The 16,987-nt window shown below is 36.1% G+C and overlaps 1 protein-coding gene across 2 annotated transcripts in view; it reads left to right on the top strand.

Moving 5' to 3' along the window:
* The window catches only part of galnt2 (UDP-N-acetyl-alpha-D-galactosamine:polypeptide N-acetylgalactosaminyltransferase 2), a 64,551-nt gene that overhangs the window by 35,403 nt on the left and 12,161 nt on the right, over positions 1 to 16,987 (top strand). For both annotated transcript variants that reach the window (XM_043254819.1, XM_043254820.1), the window contains exons 3-7: positions 2,858 to 3,011; positions 12,619 to 12,717; positions 13,185 to 13,252; positions 15,163 to 15,228; positions 16,661 to 16,782. In XM_043254819.1, the coding sequence (XP_043110754.1) occupies positions 2,858 to 3,011; positions 12,619 to 12,717; positions 13,185 to 13,252; positions 15,163 to 15,228; positions 16,661 to 16,782 (509 nt within the window). The remainder of the gene's footprint in view (positions 1 to 2,857; positions 3,012 to 12,618; positions 12,718 to 13,184; positions 13,253 to 15,162; positions 15,229 to 16,660; positions 16,783 to 16,987) is intronic.

Below are 16,987 nucleotides of genomic sequence, written 5' to 3'. Positions count from 1 at the left end.
ATCGTTTCGAGTCACAGCACACATGCATGCACACATACATATATAATATATACATAAGTGAAGAAAGTGTCAATTTTAAGTTGTGTTGAAAGAACCTATAAAATATTTATTTGGTAGGCTGTGTGGCATGGCCAAAATGGAAAAATTATAGAAAATATGAATCAGTCATTTTTGTTTCCCAGATGTTTTTCTTTAAATCATGAACTAACATACTTGTTTGGCATGCCAATTAAATCAAGAAGGTCTGGAATAAAAATGACTAGTCATTTTAAATGTAAATCTGTAAATTTTACTGGGAAAAAAAACAGCAGTTGTGGTTGGTAGAATTCAACCATAAAAAATATGATAACTTAAATCCATAACACCTAAAATGTTGAGTTTAGTTACATACCATACTTTCATTAATTGAAATTGTTAATATAACAACCTATTAAAGTACTGAAATATGTTTTGTACCTTCGAAATACACCGATAACCACCAAATGCAGGTGGTGATGAGAAAGTCATGTGATGAACCAAAGCCCATCACAAGCAGCTTTTAAATGTGAACATGTATAGAAGGTGATCAGTGTCATTCACACAAACTCTAAACACCATCATGGTGAGACTCCTTAAAATGAAATATGCAATAAACATTAATTTAACAACATTGCATGTAACACAACCCTCATAAACAGCTTTTTTTTTTAGGTAATTTTTTACAGCGTAAATTTGGCAACCAAGTATGAAGTATGTTCTTACTGTGAACAGGATTGAAGAATAGATCACATACCATGTAGTGTTTCAGCCTGGAAAGTGGTGATGTTCACACTCTTCCTCCTGCTTCTCGGCTATGTGTGCATGCTGCGTGTCGGAGAGCACTTTGTCTAGAATCTTACAGTGTCAAGTGAAGTGTGGAGGTCGCAGCTGAGACGCTCTGTTCTCCTTTGAGCAGCTAATTAGTCTGATGACAGCCCCTACAGTCCTCTGCCGTGGGACGAGCTATCGACCTCGCACAAGGAGAGTTTGTGTTTTTTCTAGATGTTCTCGCTGAGCTTTCAGCGGTGTTATACATCGTATTGGAGATGCCAGACTGTGATTATTTACTCTAGCTTTCTGTGGGCATCTTTTTGACCTAAATTACAGGCCTGAGCTATAGAGATGACCTTTTTCTAATCGTTCTGTCCCAGCCATCTCAGAAGGTGAACTTTTAAATGGTATGACAGGGCTGTTATAAATATGGCTGTCACCCTTTGGTGGATCAGTGCATCTGGTGCAATGCAGTTCAGGATAATTAACCTCAGCTTTCATTAACTTATGCATCCTAGGCTAAATCACTGTTGTGCACAATGTGTAAGTTGATCTTTGATTCCTATGCGTTTTGATTTTACATGCTTCTTACCTACTTTTTACAAATAAATCAGATTCTAGTATGCAGCGTAATGGTAAAGTGCTAGTATTTTTTTGCTGATGAAATTCTCCCAAATGGCTTCAACGGAGACTCTTCATCTGCTTGAATTAATCTTTTATGCTGTCTTTGCATGTTCAGCGTGATTAGTTGGCAGAATCAAGAGCGGGTCCCCTTTAGTATTTTTCAGGGACATTTATGGGTTTCATAATGTTGACAAATGATCACCGGTTCTTGCACTTCAGAGTATTTGATTTCACCTTAAGGATTCTGGTTTGGAACCACTGGGAAGTATAGACTAGTTAATAAGACAAGGGCATGCGTTCCAAAACAATGTACTCATACTTTAAGTTCACTCTAACTGTGTGTTTTATTCATTTATTTTATGCATTTATTTTTTGTGTGTGAGTGGTGGGGTTATTATATATTAAAATGAATAATTATGTTAAGTTTGTTAAATGCTTTCATGATTACAGAAAAGAACATTTTTATAGAAACACATGTAGTGTATAATTAGGACTTATAGAGCATATCTAAGAGTTTGACTTTTCCTTTTGGTTCTGCTCCTAATTTGAAATGTTGTCCCTTGTTCATTAACAATTCCCGTGGCATTGGTCTTGGCCTTTGAATCGATGTTAGCGCTCTGCTGGATAGCTGGCATCAGTGGCATGTAATTCTCACTCAGGTCGGCCTAATTATAATGCAGAAGACGTTTACCAGAGCCCTACTAAATTAATTGCTTATAGTCTTTTGTAATGATAGATAACATAATCGAATTCTGCCACATGTTTCTGAGGTCTAAGTATCATCGTAGCCATCTCTGCCATTTAACTCAATGACACGAGTTAACGTGGGATGTGACTAACATCAAAATGGAAAAATAACACTTTTTGTTGAGGAAAAAGCTACGCTTGTGGTTGGGAAATCATTTAAGACATGCTCTTATGGAATGGCTCCATTTGGCAAATATCCTCATATATTATCATTTGGAAAATGTCTTATTTGACAGATTCACCTGGGTTGTAATCAACTAAAGATGTCTAGCCAGCTCCTTTCACGTTCTTTTGGGCGACTGTGATTTATAATGTAATAATGGGCAGCAGCGCATTCAGGGTTTTTGTCTTGGCTTAAAAAAGAGGTTTCTAAGAAACATGAGTATTTCATTCAAAAACCGAGTGCACCTTTTGTTCTTTAAATTATAGTGTGGAAATTTGTCTCTGGTATACGACAAGCCTCATGTCTGAAGGGAGATAGGCGTCTTTGGACATGTACTTACTGACAAATTAATAGTTTGAGAGTTGTTTGAATGGAAAGTAGCCTACTCGCTATGTTAAATCAATCAATCCACAGTATTTGATTTACAGTATTCGTACAATGGGACAAGATAAACTATTTATTTGTTAATGTTTTATTTTGCAAAGATTTTTTGGTCTGACATCCAGTGTTTAATTATTTTTGTCACTTTTTCAGGGAAGGTTAGGTGGCAGGATTTTGACCAGGACCTGTACGTGGGAGCTACAGTGGTGAGGCCGGGGCAGGATCCCTACGCCCGCAACAAGTTCAACCAGGTCGAGAGCGACAAACTCAGAATGGACCGCGGTGTCCCTGACACCAGACATGACCAGTAAGTCCCAGTCGAGTTTTTAGCTCAATTCATTCAGCCAACACTCAAGAAACAGAGCTTTGCTTCTTGCAGAGTTCACTTCATTTAAATAAACTGACAGCATGTAATGAAAATAAGTTTACAGAGTAACTCATTTGAGCATTAGTTTAATTAGTGTAGTAGTTTACTTAAATTGTTTGCATTGGGACAATATTTGAATCATCTTTGTTTGGAATTTTTCCTAAAATGCTTTGCATAGGTAAATGTTGAAAGTAAGGAATAATTGATGATGAACTGTTGAATTAAATCCACACCCATGTTAGTAATGCGGGCATGACACAAAGAGGATGCAGTGAACAGCATGAGAGAATACAAGTAAAGATTGTGGTGTATGCTGCTACACAGAACAATGTTTACATCTTGTATGTCAAACCAGTGCAATACACTTTTTTTTTATTTTGTATTGTTTGTACACCTCTCAAATTGACGGTTGGAAAGTTTTAAAATCTTTACATTTGAACGAAACTCAATTTATTTTATCATTATGCATTTCCACATATCCTTTTTTTTTTTTTTTTTTTTTTTTTTTTTTTTTTTTAATATGTAAATTTTTCCTATGTTGACAGCTGAATTTTCAGCGGCCATTACTCCAGTCTTTAGTGTCACGTGGTCCTTCGTAAATCATTCTTACGTGCATATGATTCTTATGATACATTTGTTATTACCAGTACTGAAAATAGTTATGCTGCTTAATATTTGTAATGAAACCCAAACTCTTTTTTTTTTTTTTAAGTTTTTTTTTATGGATTCTTTGTTGATAAACAGTATTATAATATATTTAAAGAAAAGATCTTTCTCACTGGAGACCTTTAAATGTTAACATATGTCCAAATAAAATGTAATTTAGACAATAGCTACTGTAGAAGTTAGCTGTAAGAGATGAATTAACTTGATTTATACAATTTACTCATTTCTTTTTATATTTGAGTAAAGTTACAGTTTGGTTTAAGTCCATTTCCAATGTGTGGTGACACTTTCATAGTTGAATTAAGTTTATTAAAAGTATTATTTAAAGTGAAGTTACTCGCATATCTGAACATTAGACTCATGCTGCTCGGCACAAAATCTAATTAAACCAGTTTCTTTGGTTCTGTTGAGTATTAAAGCACCCTTTCCACTAATAATGGACTGCTCATGTTATGCTGAGCATTTGCCTGACTATCTAAGGTTTTTCCATTGCCTAATTTATTATGTAGTGTGCCTTACTTTACAACACATAGTGAATGTGAAGAACAGTGTCAGTGCTTCTTTGTGATAAAGTCAGTCAAAATTAATGTGCTAAATTAATTTCGGATTCTCATAAAGAGAGGCCTGTCATTTGATGAGAGATGCTTACCACAGCACAATGATAGGGAAATGCATGAAAAGCACTTCTCCAGCAAGTCAGTGAGTCTTTCAAATCTTCATCCGTCTGTCGGTCGCAGTGTCCTTGAGGTGGCAAAGTAGCAGATTGTCTTCAGGGCTTAGATGGCTGTCAGATGTCAAGGCAGGATTGACAATATGAGTAGAGCGCTGAATGTATAAGTGGAAAATAAAGGAGTGCTTTAAATGGAGAATGAGCTTTTCCTCTCAGATGCAGTAAATGGTCTTGGCTGTTATGAATCTCATCAGCTGTAACATACTTGTGTTTAAGACTCGAGGGGAAAGTCATTTACTACTGAAGGAACGTCCTATTTGCTGATGACACGAGTGGGAATATCTGGGCACTATTTTCTTTTTTCCTTTGATAAATTGGCCACTCACTGCTCTCTGCATCAAATAATGTGTTGCATAGGTTTAGTTAAACCATTCGGTTATGACGGGCTTACTTTGCATCTTTCCATTTTAGGATTCATTTGTAAGAACTGTTCACAAGCTGTAAAATGTCCACATTAATTTCTCCTTCAGTGTACTGTAATGTATTTTATTCTCTCTCTTGATAAAAGGACTGTAGTTGTTCAGTGAAACAGTTTTGCTAACTTGGGATACTTTTTTGATGTTAGAAAAATGCTTGACCACCCACATTTGCGCCTCAACAAGCCCTCTTCAGTGTTCGCCAACTTAACCGGTCTGAATTTTATTTATAACAAGTTTCATAATCATTTCAGTACAGTCTTTTTACATGTCAAGAAGGCATTGCAAACAAGTTTTAAAGGTAAACTGCCAATCGAAAGTTTGGAGTTTTTAAATAAAAGGATCACCAAGGATGCAGTTATATAGGCAAAATTTATTACTGTGCAAAGCTGGATTTTTAACAGCTTTTACTCTAGACTCGTGTGATCCTTCAGAAAGCATTCTAGTATGCTGATTTGCTGATCAAGGAATATTTCTTATTATTGCCAGTGTTAAAAAAAAATGTTTTCTGCAAAAAATAATAAGCAGCATAAAGGTGCCACTTTGTTTTTCAGAATTCTTTGGCAAGTGGAAAATCTAAAGGAGTTGCATTTCATATTACGTAGAAGTCTTTTGTGTCCATAAGTGTTTTTTACTGTTGTTTCTGATCACATTTAAATGAATCCTTTCTGAATAAAAATGTCTTTTTTCAATCCAAAGTAATTTTACTGACCTCAAACTTTTAAATGGTATTAAATTAAGAAAAAGACAGGCAGTTTTGTTTTTATAGAGTCAGAGAGAGATAAAATAATGAAAAGCAACACAACGTGGTGGTGAAACTGATTGATTTTTGTATTATTATTTTATTTATTTGAGTTTTGTGTTTTGTTTTTGTTTTTTTTTACAAAAACCCGCCTTTCTAGTGCTGTTCAAATATGGCTTAACTCTCAAGTTTCAAAAAGCTTCAGGATCCTTAGAAATATTATCTGGTCCCCTGAACGTACTGTAACATCATTAGAGCTGCACTTAGCTGAGACTGTATCGACTGAGTGAGAAAATGAGGTTTCCATCAAACACTCATGTTACTGCTGTTTTATAATGACCAGATGTAACTGCCTTTTGTTGTGACTGAGGAAGCAGAGATATCTTCACACAAAACATCTTGCACATCTTCACCAGAAACATATTTCCCATATCTCAAAGGGCTGATGTAAAAGCTATGGGGGGGCTTGGTTGTGCTTAAACGAACATAAATTGGTCCCACAGCCAGTCGTTGTCTCGAAATTAGCTGTCGTGAACGTTATGATGAATTAGTGCTCTTTTTTTAACTACCTGATGTTAGGCAGAAACAAATTGCTCTGGATATTTCAAGCATGATATTTGCAGAATCAGTTTGTTCTTAAAAAAAGTTTTCATTTAGTTTTATCAACTTTGTGGTTACACGTCTTATCATTTTAAGAGGTCTTCTATTTAGTAATGGAAAAAAAGGATTTGTGACACAGACTAATGATTATTAAACCTATTAGCAAAGTAAGAACACTACAATCAATTTAATACCACACATTTTATGCCAAACAATTGCTTATGATCTACTGTTGATGAATTATGATATTAAGTTCTGGTGTTTTATATTTTAAAGTTATAGATGGTTGAAAACATGCACACTTTGTCTTCCTCATTTTTATAAAAGTAGCTGGAAGTAGTAGCCCATAGATATTACAAAATATGAGTCCTGGTGCATTTCAGTTTGTGGCTACAAGAGTTTGCATTTATGTTGCTTGGGGGTTTGCCATTTATAGTACTTTGGTTAAATATTGTTTAATTGTTTGCTTTAGTTATATAACACTTATGGACATGGCAGTTATTGGTCTATTAAAAGCTTTATGGAGAAGCTTTGAAAGCAAAGTGGGCAGGAAAGAGCTACTTAAACATTCAGCACCATCGCCTCAGTCTATGGTCCTGCCACAGCCTGCATGTGGACTGACACATGTGTTTGAAGAGCTCAGCGTCTGGGGTGAAGGTGCAGACCGTTAAGGTTGGCTGGCGAGTGCTGTCTTCCACCATTGTTTCCACCGAAGGCCTGCAGTGCAGAGCTGGGCTCCCAGGACTCTCTGATTTACTGCTGACATGCAGGAAGACTTGTCAGGAGGAGGGCAGCCCTCGCTTCTCTGCTTAACATAAACAGGCTGCTTGGGAGATGCTGCCCTCTTAGGAAATTACCCTCCCGTTGCACAGGGATGAACTTGACCCTTAATTAAAAAAATAAAAACGTTTAAAAATAGTCAAAAGCCACAACGCTACCTTGTAGTGATTTGTGGTAACAGGAAGGGATGTTCATTGTTGGCGTGACTGTGTTGTTTACTCGTGTACTATGACAGGTCACTAGAACACTTCAGTTTCCTGACTTCAAGGCGTCAATTTCCCACATTGAGATGTCAGGGTACAGTTTAAGAACTGGATGTTCGTTGCTATTTAAAAATCCAGCTCATAATTCCAGGAATTTCAAGGGTCACTTTTGCCACTGGATTGTGATTTAAGCGCTGTGACTTTTCACCGTTCACACAGGACACATTCTCACATTCTTGCAATTACCTTTACTGTTTTTAGGTTGTTTTAGATCTAAAAATTATATAACATTTAAAGTGCATAAGGATTCACCAATGTTACAGTTATGTATGGAAGCCCGTTTCCAACCACTGAATAAAACATAAAAAAGGTTATTGTGACTTTTTAGCTCACAATTCTTTTTCTTTTATTTTTTTTAGAATTGTGTGATTAAAAAAAAAAATCAAAATTTTGACTTTCTTCTTAGACTTGATATCTAAACTTGCAATTTCAAGTAGTTATTATATTCCTATATCTTAATTGTAAGATATAATCTCGCAATTCTGAGAACATATCAGTCTTCAAAATTAGACTTTATAACTTGCAATTTAGAGTTATATAGTCAGAATCACAATTTTGACTTCATATCATGCAATTCTGAAAATAATAATAAAATGAGCAAACATATAGTATTAGTGATGGATGATGTATATACCGTTTTGTCCAAAATTAATAAAATTGATAAAAAATAATAATAATAAACACCAAAAATCTAAACCAATAATTTTGGTCATTATAATGTAGCATATGAATGTTTATTTTGACTTGAGATTTAATGAATTTTAGCTTTTTTTTTGTGTCTGAATGTAAAAATGAAAGAAATTGGTATGCGTATTGTCCAATATGGTACAATACGATGCATAAAAAAATACGGTAGCGGGTATATTACGCATCCCTACACAATGCATTTCAAGACACGTGTGTCATGTGGCTTCTAGCTGTTTTAGTTCACATGAACGCATCCTGCTTGAACGGCTCCGGAGTCAAGAGTATGGACAGAATTGAATATTCTGCTTTCTGGGAGCAGAGCTTTAATTTATGGTGCTTCACTAAGCCCAGCAGCCGATATTTGCATCAATAAGCCGGTAACAGATCTCTGAATGATGAGAACCCTCTTTTTTTCTTTTTTCTTTTTTTTTTTGGTTGAGTTTCTGGAGATACATCAAGCAGCAAGGACATCTGTTCATCTTTTCTTTCCTCACTCTCTTGAGCATGACCTTTTTAAGCCTGCCTGATTTTCGAAATCCCTCTGAACCGTCTGAGCTCTGGCCCTTTCTTGCAGAAAAACTACTGTGTGCTTTGGCCGGTGCCTGCTTGGCTTTTGGGAATATCTCACAGTGCTGCCAACCACTGCAACTGGCAGAGCAGTCATGAAGTCATCGACCAAAGTCTCCATGAGCCACATAAGCAAACATTGACCCACTGTTGTATGACTGCCACACAGACTGTGTAATTAAGATGTGTTTCTCACTCACACTGCCCAGCACCATTTCCTCTCTTTGTGTCAGTATTTCGTATCGATCTGATCCCTCCAGGTCCAAAGTTTTATTTGTCACATTTGTAAAATTGCAGTGAAATGTTTTGTCTGCCCTCTTCCCATGAGTGTGCTTTGGAGCTGAAAGGAAAAGAAAGAGAATGTAACACTAGAAAGGGGAATAAGCTTGATATGTTTGCAAATAACGGACAAAGGTGCATTTTGATTTAAAATTTCGCTTTCAAACGTTCATTACAAAACTTGATGAGCATGTTCTCCGTAATCCAAAGAGCGACTTCGATGGAAGCAAGAACGTACATGGAAAGTCACATTATCAATAACATTAGGTTATTCGAATAAAGACCTAGAAAATCAGTATTGCATACTTATTACTTGACAACGTTTCTTCATTTCTAAATCGCAACTATGTCAAGTTTCAATCCCAGATTTTCAAAGATGGATTTTGAGACATCTGGCCCCCGCTGTATGTGTGAGGTGTGAGGTTGGGGAATTGTGTTGAGTACATAATGGTTGACATGTTTATTCTTGGGCATCGTAATCTCACGTCAGCTGGATGTCTGTTTTAGTCATTTGGCAGGGGATGTTACTGGCTCTCAAACGTTGTTGACTATGGTTCGGTTGGACAGAGTTCAAATCGCATTGTAAATGGAATGCGTGTTGGAGAACGTCACATGTGACCTGAACAGAGCAAGAGCCAAATGTTTAGATCATATTTGTTTTGATTTACCACGCACTTTTTTTTTTCTCCTTCCGTGAAAGGTTGGTTATAATGTAAACATTAGCCAACAGAGGAAATTTCTTCTTTTAGACAGGAGGTCAAGAATTCAGCTGTTTGATTGATGTGCATTACCATTAAATTTGGGTTGTTGTTTTTGGGGTTTTTTTGTGTGTGTGTGTGTGTGTGTGTGTGTTTTGTATCCCGATCACACGTTGTTAGTGTAAGTAGCTTCTGCCTTTTATTTAAACTAGTTGTAATCTTAAATGTATTAGCTTCTTTCCTGCAATTGTTTAGTTGTACTTGATTTATTTATTTATTTTTTTTAATGAATTTTTTAAATGGATTTTTTTTTCCAGTCGAGTGATAAAAGAGCATGCATCTAAACTGTGAGGAGGCAGCGCACTGTGCTAAACATTGGTGCTCTGTGTCACCTCTAACCTAGACCTCAACTTACTAGATGGATGGATAATATTTAATATTAGTATTTACTTGAAATGTTTTAACTGCTGGTAAGAGAAAAATAGCTACTGCAGCCTTTGCTTACAGCAAATATACAAAGCCTAAAATATTCAAGTCTAAAGCTATTGATTTAACGTTTTTATTTCTAACACAAATAGATGCAAATAGATAATAAACTTTTATTATTATTATTATTATTATTATTATTATTAAGGCCCAGATATCCTTAAGGCATATTATATGACTAAATAGACCACCAAGGTTAATTCAGTAAAATTCCAAGATGAAGGAAAAGACTGTAAATTAAAACGTTCTGTGACATTAGATGTCTTACAGGCATTGCACAGAAAATTAAAATGGGTGTTCAAAAAGCATATTCATCATATTCATATTTATATCCAGAAAGGAATGCTTTAATATCCAAGAAATTGCTTTGCTTTAGATGGTTGTTTATGCTGGAGTGCATGCTGTGTGTTCATTTTGATAAGTAGTGGAAGTTGTTTTTGGGTTTGATGCTGTAAATGTGTTTGGCTTGAGCAGTGTTTTCTGTGCAGTTGCATGTAAACGTCTTGTCACTATATGTCAGTCAGTTTCCCTCCTGGAGAGCTGCTGATGCTGCAGATGACATTATCCTTGTTGTAAGTCTTCTTATCGCTGCCCTTTCACCATCCCTGCAGCGCGTGAGCTGCATTCCCAATGCAGTAGTCACGTTCGGTACAGAAGACGCACAAACCTTGCGTTTAAAACGGCCACAAGACCTTTTTAAAGGTCAGAGCGTTCTAGTTTGTTTGCTGGAATGCGAACCTTTTGTATTTTCTCCCAAAAGGAAGGAGAATACGCCTTCCATGTTTTCGCACCATTACTTTCTAGTAAATTTACCCAGAACTGAAAGAATGAAGCGCACTAGTCTTAAATCCCTCTGTTAAACTCTTACCTAAGCTGGTAATGAGGAACACATGCTCTTTGTTTACTCCTGAGAGACTCTGCTTCTGTTGTTACCCCTGATGGCAGCAGGCCACGTGTCTTATTGGAAATGTTTTTGGCGGGTGTAGTTGTTGTCTCGTTGAGGCCGCAGCCTGTGTCTGGTGTGCGGACTGCTGTACTTTTTAAAAAAAAAAAAAAAAAAAAAAAGACCTGCTTGCCAAAGTATTAATGAATGATGGCTTATTGTTTAGTCCTTTGTTTTGTTTTCATTAATTACTACAGTGAAGTATCTTCCTTATTAAACTCAAACATGTGTAGCAAGTGTACATAAATGTTAGGAAAATATTAGTCCTGTCAGTTTGACACGTGTGTGTTTGTGGTTAAATAATGCAATAATATTAGCAAGAAATACAAGTCTAAATATTAATTGCATTGCTTAAAACTATACATTAATATTCATAACAAATGTATAATGTAATTGAATATGGTAGGGTTAGTATTAAAAATGTTTTAATGAGTGTGTGTGCGTGTGCGTCTATGTATACACACACACACAGACACACACACACACACACACACACAGACACACACACACACACACACACACACACACACGTGTGTGAGAATATAATTAATATACACATTATACACACATCCATAATTTTTGGTGTTTAATTATAGCTGCTTAAACTAATTACACTGATTAGTTATTCAAAATCTTAAAACGTAGGAGCATGCATTCAGCTCACTTAGACCAGAACATTTATTCTATTAACTATTGACTTGAGCTGCAACAGTGGAAGTATTTGAGAGTTTATTTGGTGCCATGCTGGGTGGTTGGAGGCCAGCAGAGGGAAGTATGCCAATGGGATATGCTCTAAAAAGTGCTTGTCTTCTAGTCAAAGCCTCCATTCTATTAATGGCCAACTGCACAGTTATTCCTCGCGAGACCTCCAGCAAACAGGCTAGAAATGTGTGTTGGCCCCTTAATGTATTCCCAAGAAGTCAAGGAGTGTAAAATGGCTGAAATGCCTATACACATTCAATGCAAAGATTGTAAAAAAATATAGATGTGCCATCTTGTACCGTTATGATTTCTCTGGCCGTAATGGAATTAAATATGATCCCAAGTGTGTAGTATTAGTGTCATGAATGACACTAATCTCATCCCTTTGCTGAAGTCAGTTTGGAGTCTCTGGTGGTGGGCTCTCAACCCTGAACTGTTTTTAAAAGCAGTGTAGGAGGAATTGACCCTGATTCCCCTGCCAGGCATCCAGTGGCCACAAAATCGATGGCATCAGTGCAGAGGAAGCATTGTGCACTCTTATCCTTGATGAGAGGTGCTAGGAAACCGGAGGATTAGACCCATAACTGTCAAATTAAAACCTCTGGGATATAAACGGTGCGTGTGTGTGTGAGTAGCTGAAACCTTTATTTTGTGTGTGTGTGTGTGTGCGCGCGCGCATGTTTGGAGACTCTAGTCCAGAGTGTTTAAGCATGCATGACCTCTTGTCCATCTCAGCCTCAGAGAAGCATTAAATGAAAGTGGGCTTTGAGCTCCTCTGAGGGTTTGAGACTGCATTCAGGTGTAGCGCTGTGACAATAGGTTTTCACTGTGGAGAGCTTCTCTTCAATACAATTACAATCAGTCTCATTATGTTTTTGATTGCTTCAAATAGTCAGTCGAACAATTGATCATCAGTTGAACTCGAAGAACTTGATTTCTGTAGAAAATATACAAGTGGTTGCCCTAATATTATGTTCTTCTGTCTCAGTTGTCGTCACAAGCAGTGGAGGACAGATCTTCCTGCGTCCAGTGTGGTTATCACTTTCCACAATGAGGCCCGTTCAGCCTTGTTGCGCACTGTGGTCAGGTGAGACGTCACATGTCCAATGACAATGTTTAATATGCATATGTAGGACGTGATGTAGGATAGTCACTGTACCAAAACTCTGATGCCAATACTAGTATAATTCCACTGTTTTTGTTGCTAATTTGAATACAGCAAAACTGCTATTGAGCAAACGTCATTTAAAATATGAAAAAAGAAATTTCATTTAATTTTGTTGTTGTTGTTTTTGTTAGTAATATAGTAAAAATATTAGTTAAGTGCTGCTATTTTTGTGGAAAGTAATGCATTTTCTTATCAGGATTCTTTAAATATTCAAAAGAAAGTAACCATTTTTTACAACAATTTTTAAATAAAATGTTTAAATAATTGAATGCATACCAATTCTTAAAAAATTAACAATCCTATGAAACCTAAACTTTTGAACAATACCTCTATGTTTGGCATATCAAAGATCTATTCTAGACTAAGACCTCGTTCTCTGTCTTCAGTGTGCTGAAAAAGAGTCCTTCTCATCTGGTGAAAGAGATCATCTTGGTGGACGACTACAGTGACAATCGTAAGTGTTTTGACCTTTAGCTACCGATCAAACTAAATGGTACCAAACCTGATAAATCATCTTACAATTTGTTTCATCGTGTTTTTCTCGTCAATGTTGTACTAGGGATGCACCAAAATGAAACTTTTGGGCTAAAAACTGAATGCAAAAATGCTTTATCTAATAAAATAATTTAAAAAAATCATTACAAAGTAAGACTTTTCAATTTTAATAATACAAAACTGGACAGAATTTATATTAATTATGGTAACACTTTACAATGGGGTTCATTAGAATTAACTAAGAATTAACCATAGTTTATTCATTCATTTATTAATCTTGGTTACATGTTAATTGCTACATTTACTGATGCGTTATTATAATCAACAGTTGTGCTTGTTAGCAGTTAATGCATGCTGAATGAATACAAACTACTAGTCAACAACTGTATTATCGTTAACATTAAGACAGTTTAATAAATACTGTAATAAATGCATTGTTCATTATTCATTTGTGTTCGTTAACACATTAACTAACAGAACCTTATTGGAAATTGTTACCAGTACATTATTTATATTAATTGCAATGCAACAGAATCAGATAAAACTAATTGTCTAAATAATGCATAATCCCACAAAGCTATGATTATCAGAGCGTGTGAGCAGAGCATGGCGTCACGAGAGAGTAGTACTACAGCATGTTACAGAGCAGTAGTGCTACTGCAAACATACCAAATAGAACATTTCCTGTCGGCGCGTTATTTGAGCGGACATTAAACATGAGGTACTTGAGCAGAAGCACATCCATTGAGCTGACTACTGAGAGAATCGTCAAACCATGCAATGACAAAAGTGGGGCGCCATATATTATATTATATTATATAGACTATTTTTTAGCTCAACCAAAAATGCTGTTTTCATCAGCTGAAATTTCGGTGCATCCCTGTGTTTTAACTTTTCCATGATTTTATTATCACACACTCTTGTTTTCTCAACATAAATGATGCAGTGCATTCGTACAGAAGAACGCAACCAATCAACAGATTTCTGTGACTGTATAAAATGTTTCATCATGGCACCAACTGTGATCCAGAGTCCCCAGCTCGTTGCACTTTTTGTTTTTTTGGGTGCCAAACACCTAGTGTGAACTCTTCAGATGTCTGAACTCTGAATGAACCCTGTGCTGAAGGCAGTGCTGCCCCGCTCTGTAACGCACTGCTGCAGGGATCCTGGCAGAAACCGCACTTATTAGTCCTCTTCTTTCTTGTGTGATCCTACTTTTGCATTTTGGCATTTGAGTACAGTCTGTGTTTTTGGATGTAATGCTCTTTCAGAACTGTCCATTAGATTTTAATTTCATGATTTTATTTTCTCAATATGCAGCAGAGAGTTCGGTATCTGTGCCCCTTTTTTAATCAAATTTCGTCTGTAGGCACGGAGAATTCAGATGGAGGTCAAACTAGCGCACCTGATTTCAGTGTGTCTTCTATTAATTTTTATTAGTTTGTAACATATGACCGACCAAATGTCAAAAAGGGTACACAGTCAATAAAGGTTTGAAAAAAATAGGAAATTATGCTCTTACCTTGTGGTTTCTGTTAACTTTGAGATGAAGTGGCTTCTTCAATTATATAACTTTGTGGAAAAAAATTTCAGTTTGCCATCAGTCAAGAAATTTGATTCGTAGTTCTCTGCCCTGAAGTTTCTCAAGGCCACAATTTTCGGCAAGCTGTACGTGATGTGCCCTTTCTAAATATACGGTGACATTTACAAAATTGTGCCGACTTTCTCTGAATTAATGAAGTGACACAAGTTGCCCACTGGCACATCTTATCACATTCCTCCTGCGTATATTAGCTACAGCATATATAATAGAAGAGATGTATTGCCGTGAACACTTGAGCTGACACAATGTTTTCTCTGGGCTTTCAGCTGAAGATGGTGCCTTACTTGGGAAAATCGAGAAAGTCAGAGTCCTACGGAACGATCGTCGGGAGGGTGAGTGATTTATAACCCTCTAAATCACAGTAACATTATTAATCAAAACTGTACCCCAGTTATTATGTAAGGACCAGTGGCCCTTTACTAGCAGCTCTTGTATGGTCATTAAAATCTAGGCGTTATTAAACTAGATGAAGTTTTACTGTTGTGGCTAATTGTGACCAGCCTCAGCATGAAGTCATTAAAAGCACTGCATACTTCATAGGTGCAAATATGGAGAAAATTAAAGAAGAGAAAAGCAAATGGTCCGTTACGAGTTGGAGTGTGTTTTTGGAAGGCGTTTTATATATCTGTCAAGCAAAAAATGCTTTTCTGTAGCCAAAACTGCAGTTTTATTCGTATCCAAAGCCTTTTGTTCAAATCCTATTCCAGTCCAACTAAACAAGCTCTTTGTATTTGCTTTCAAAAATCTTTTGTGTTTCAAAAAAAAAAAAAAAAAAAAAAAAATTACTTGATGGTAAAGAAAAGAAAGTACTAACATGTACTCTCACATGTAATCTAACATTTAATTTTCTTAATGTTTTGACTCTATCTGGTGAAGCAAATTAAGTAAATAACAAATCTCTGTTCGGGAAGGTAATACAGATTTTTTTATAAAAAGCCAAACAGGTTAATTAATATTTGATGTTTCTCAGTGCTTGAAAATTGATTTTATTATTATTATTTTTTTTGGTCTCTAGATGAGCTTCTCTTATTATTTTAGTGAGAATAAAGAGTTTTTCTTTTATTTACTTAGTCCAACGTGGTATGGTGGCAACCTTCATTAAAATGTATTTATTTATTTATTGTACTTTTAATTTTTATATTGTTTAATTCCTGTCTCTCAATTAAGGAGAGGCAGGAAGAAAGAAATAAAAAATAACTAAATAACATATAATAACTAAGATTCTCCTACACACAAAGCCCAACAGATGAGGTTACCATTTCAATAACTTTAATTTTTTTTCCTAAATAGATGATAATAAAAATAAGGTAAAAAATACTGGCAATGAACAAATGAAAGTTTCTTTTAAGGTATCTAAGAACATTATGAAGTAGTCAATAAACATTTAGAAATTAAAAGAAATAAATAACAAATGCATTGCACGATTCGATTTTTAAGACTCTTTCTTTTTAGAGCTTAATTTTGCGTTCACGTTCAATAGGTGATTTTTGCCTACTTGCATACATTCCCTTCAGAGAGAACTAACCTAAAAATACACAGACATCATACCATTTACTTTTTCCAAAACATCTTTTCTACCAAACTTGTGAAGCACCCAAAATAGCAGTACTTTTGACATGTGTTTGTTGGACTATCATTATGGTTCCCTGCACACTTGTTTGTAGATCATTAGGTTAGAATACACGGAGAACAACCTTCTGCATAGTCCAGTGCTTTTGAGTCTCAATCCTGTATTTGTGTGTTGTGTGTTGCGTATGTTCTCAGGTTTGATGCGATCCCGAGTCAGAGGGGCGGATGCGGCCACGGCCAGTGTACTAACCTTCCTTGACAGCCACTGCGAGTGTAATGAACACTGGTTGGAGCCCCTGCTAGAAAGGGTTGCTGAGGTCAGCCATGTTTCTCTTTCTGTCTTATTGTTTCTTTCTCTGACAAGCAGCAAATCATTGGGTCTTACGATTCTCAGATTTGGCAAATTAGCCATTGCTTTTGGAGGCTATAATCACACGTGCTCATTACAGCGGCGGACGTTTAGCAGCTCACTGCAATTGCAAATGTCAGGCCAAGATGATAAAAGAGAAGAGTAGACGAAGA

The sequence above is a fragment of the Puntigrus tetrazona genome, chromosome 13, assembly GCF_018831695.1.
Source record: "Puntigrus tetrazona isolate hp1 chromosome 13, ASM1883169v1, whole genome shotgun sequence".
Taxonomy (NCBI): domain Eukaryota; kingdom Metazoa; phylum Chordata; class Actinopteri; order Cypriniformes; family Cyprinidae; genus Puntigrus; species Puntigrus tetrazona.
This window is presented reverse-complemented; position numbering and strand designations above follow the sequence as displayed.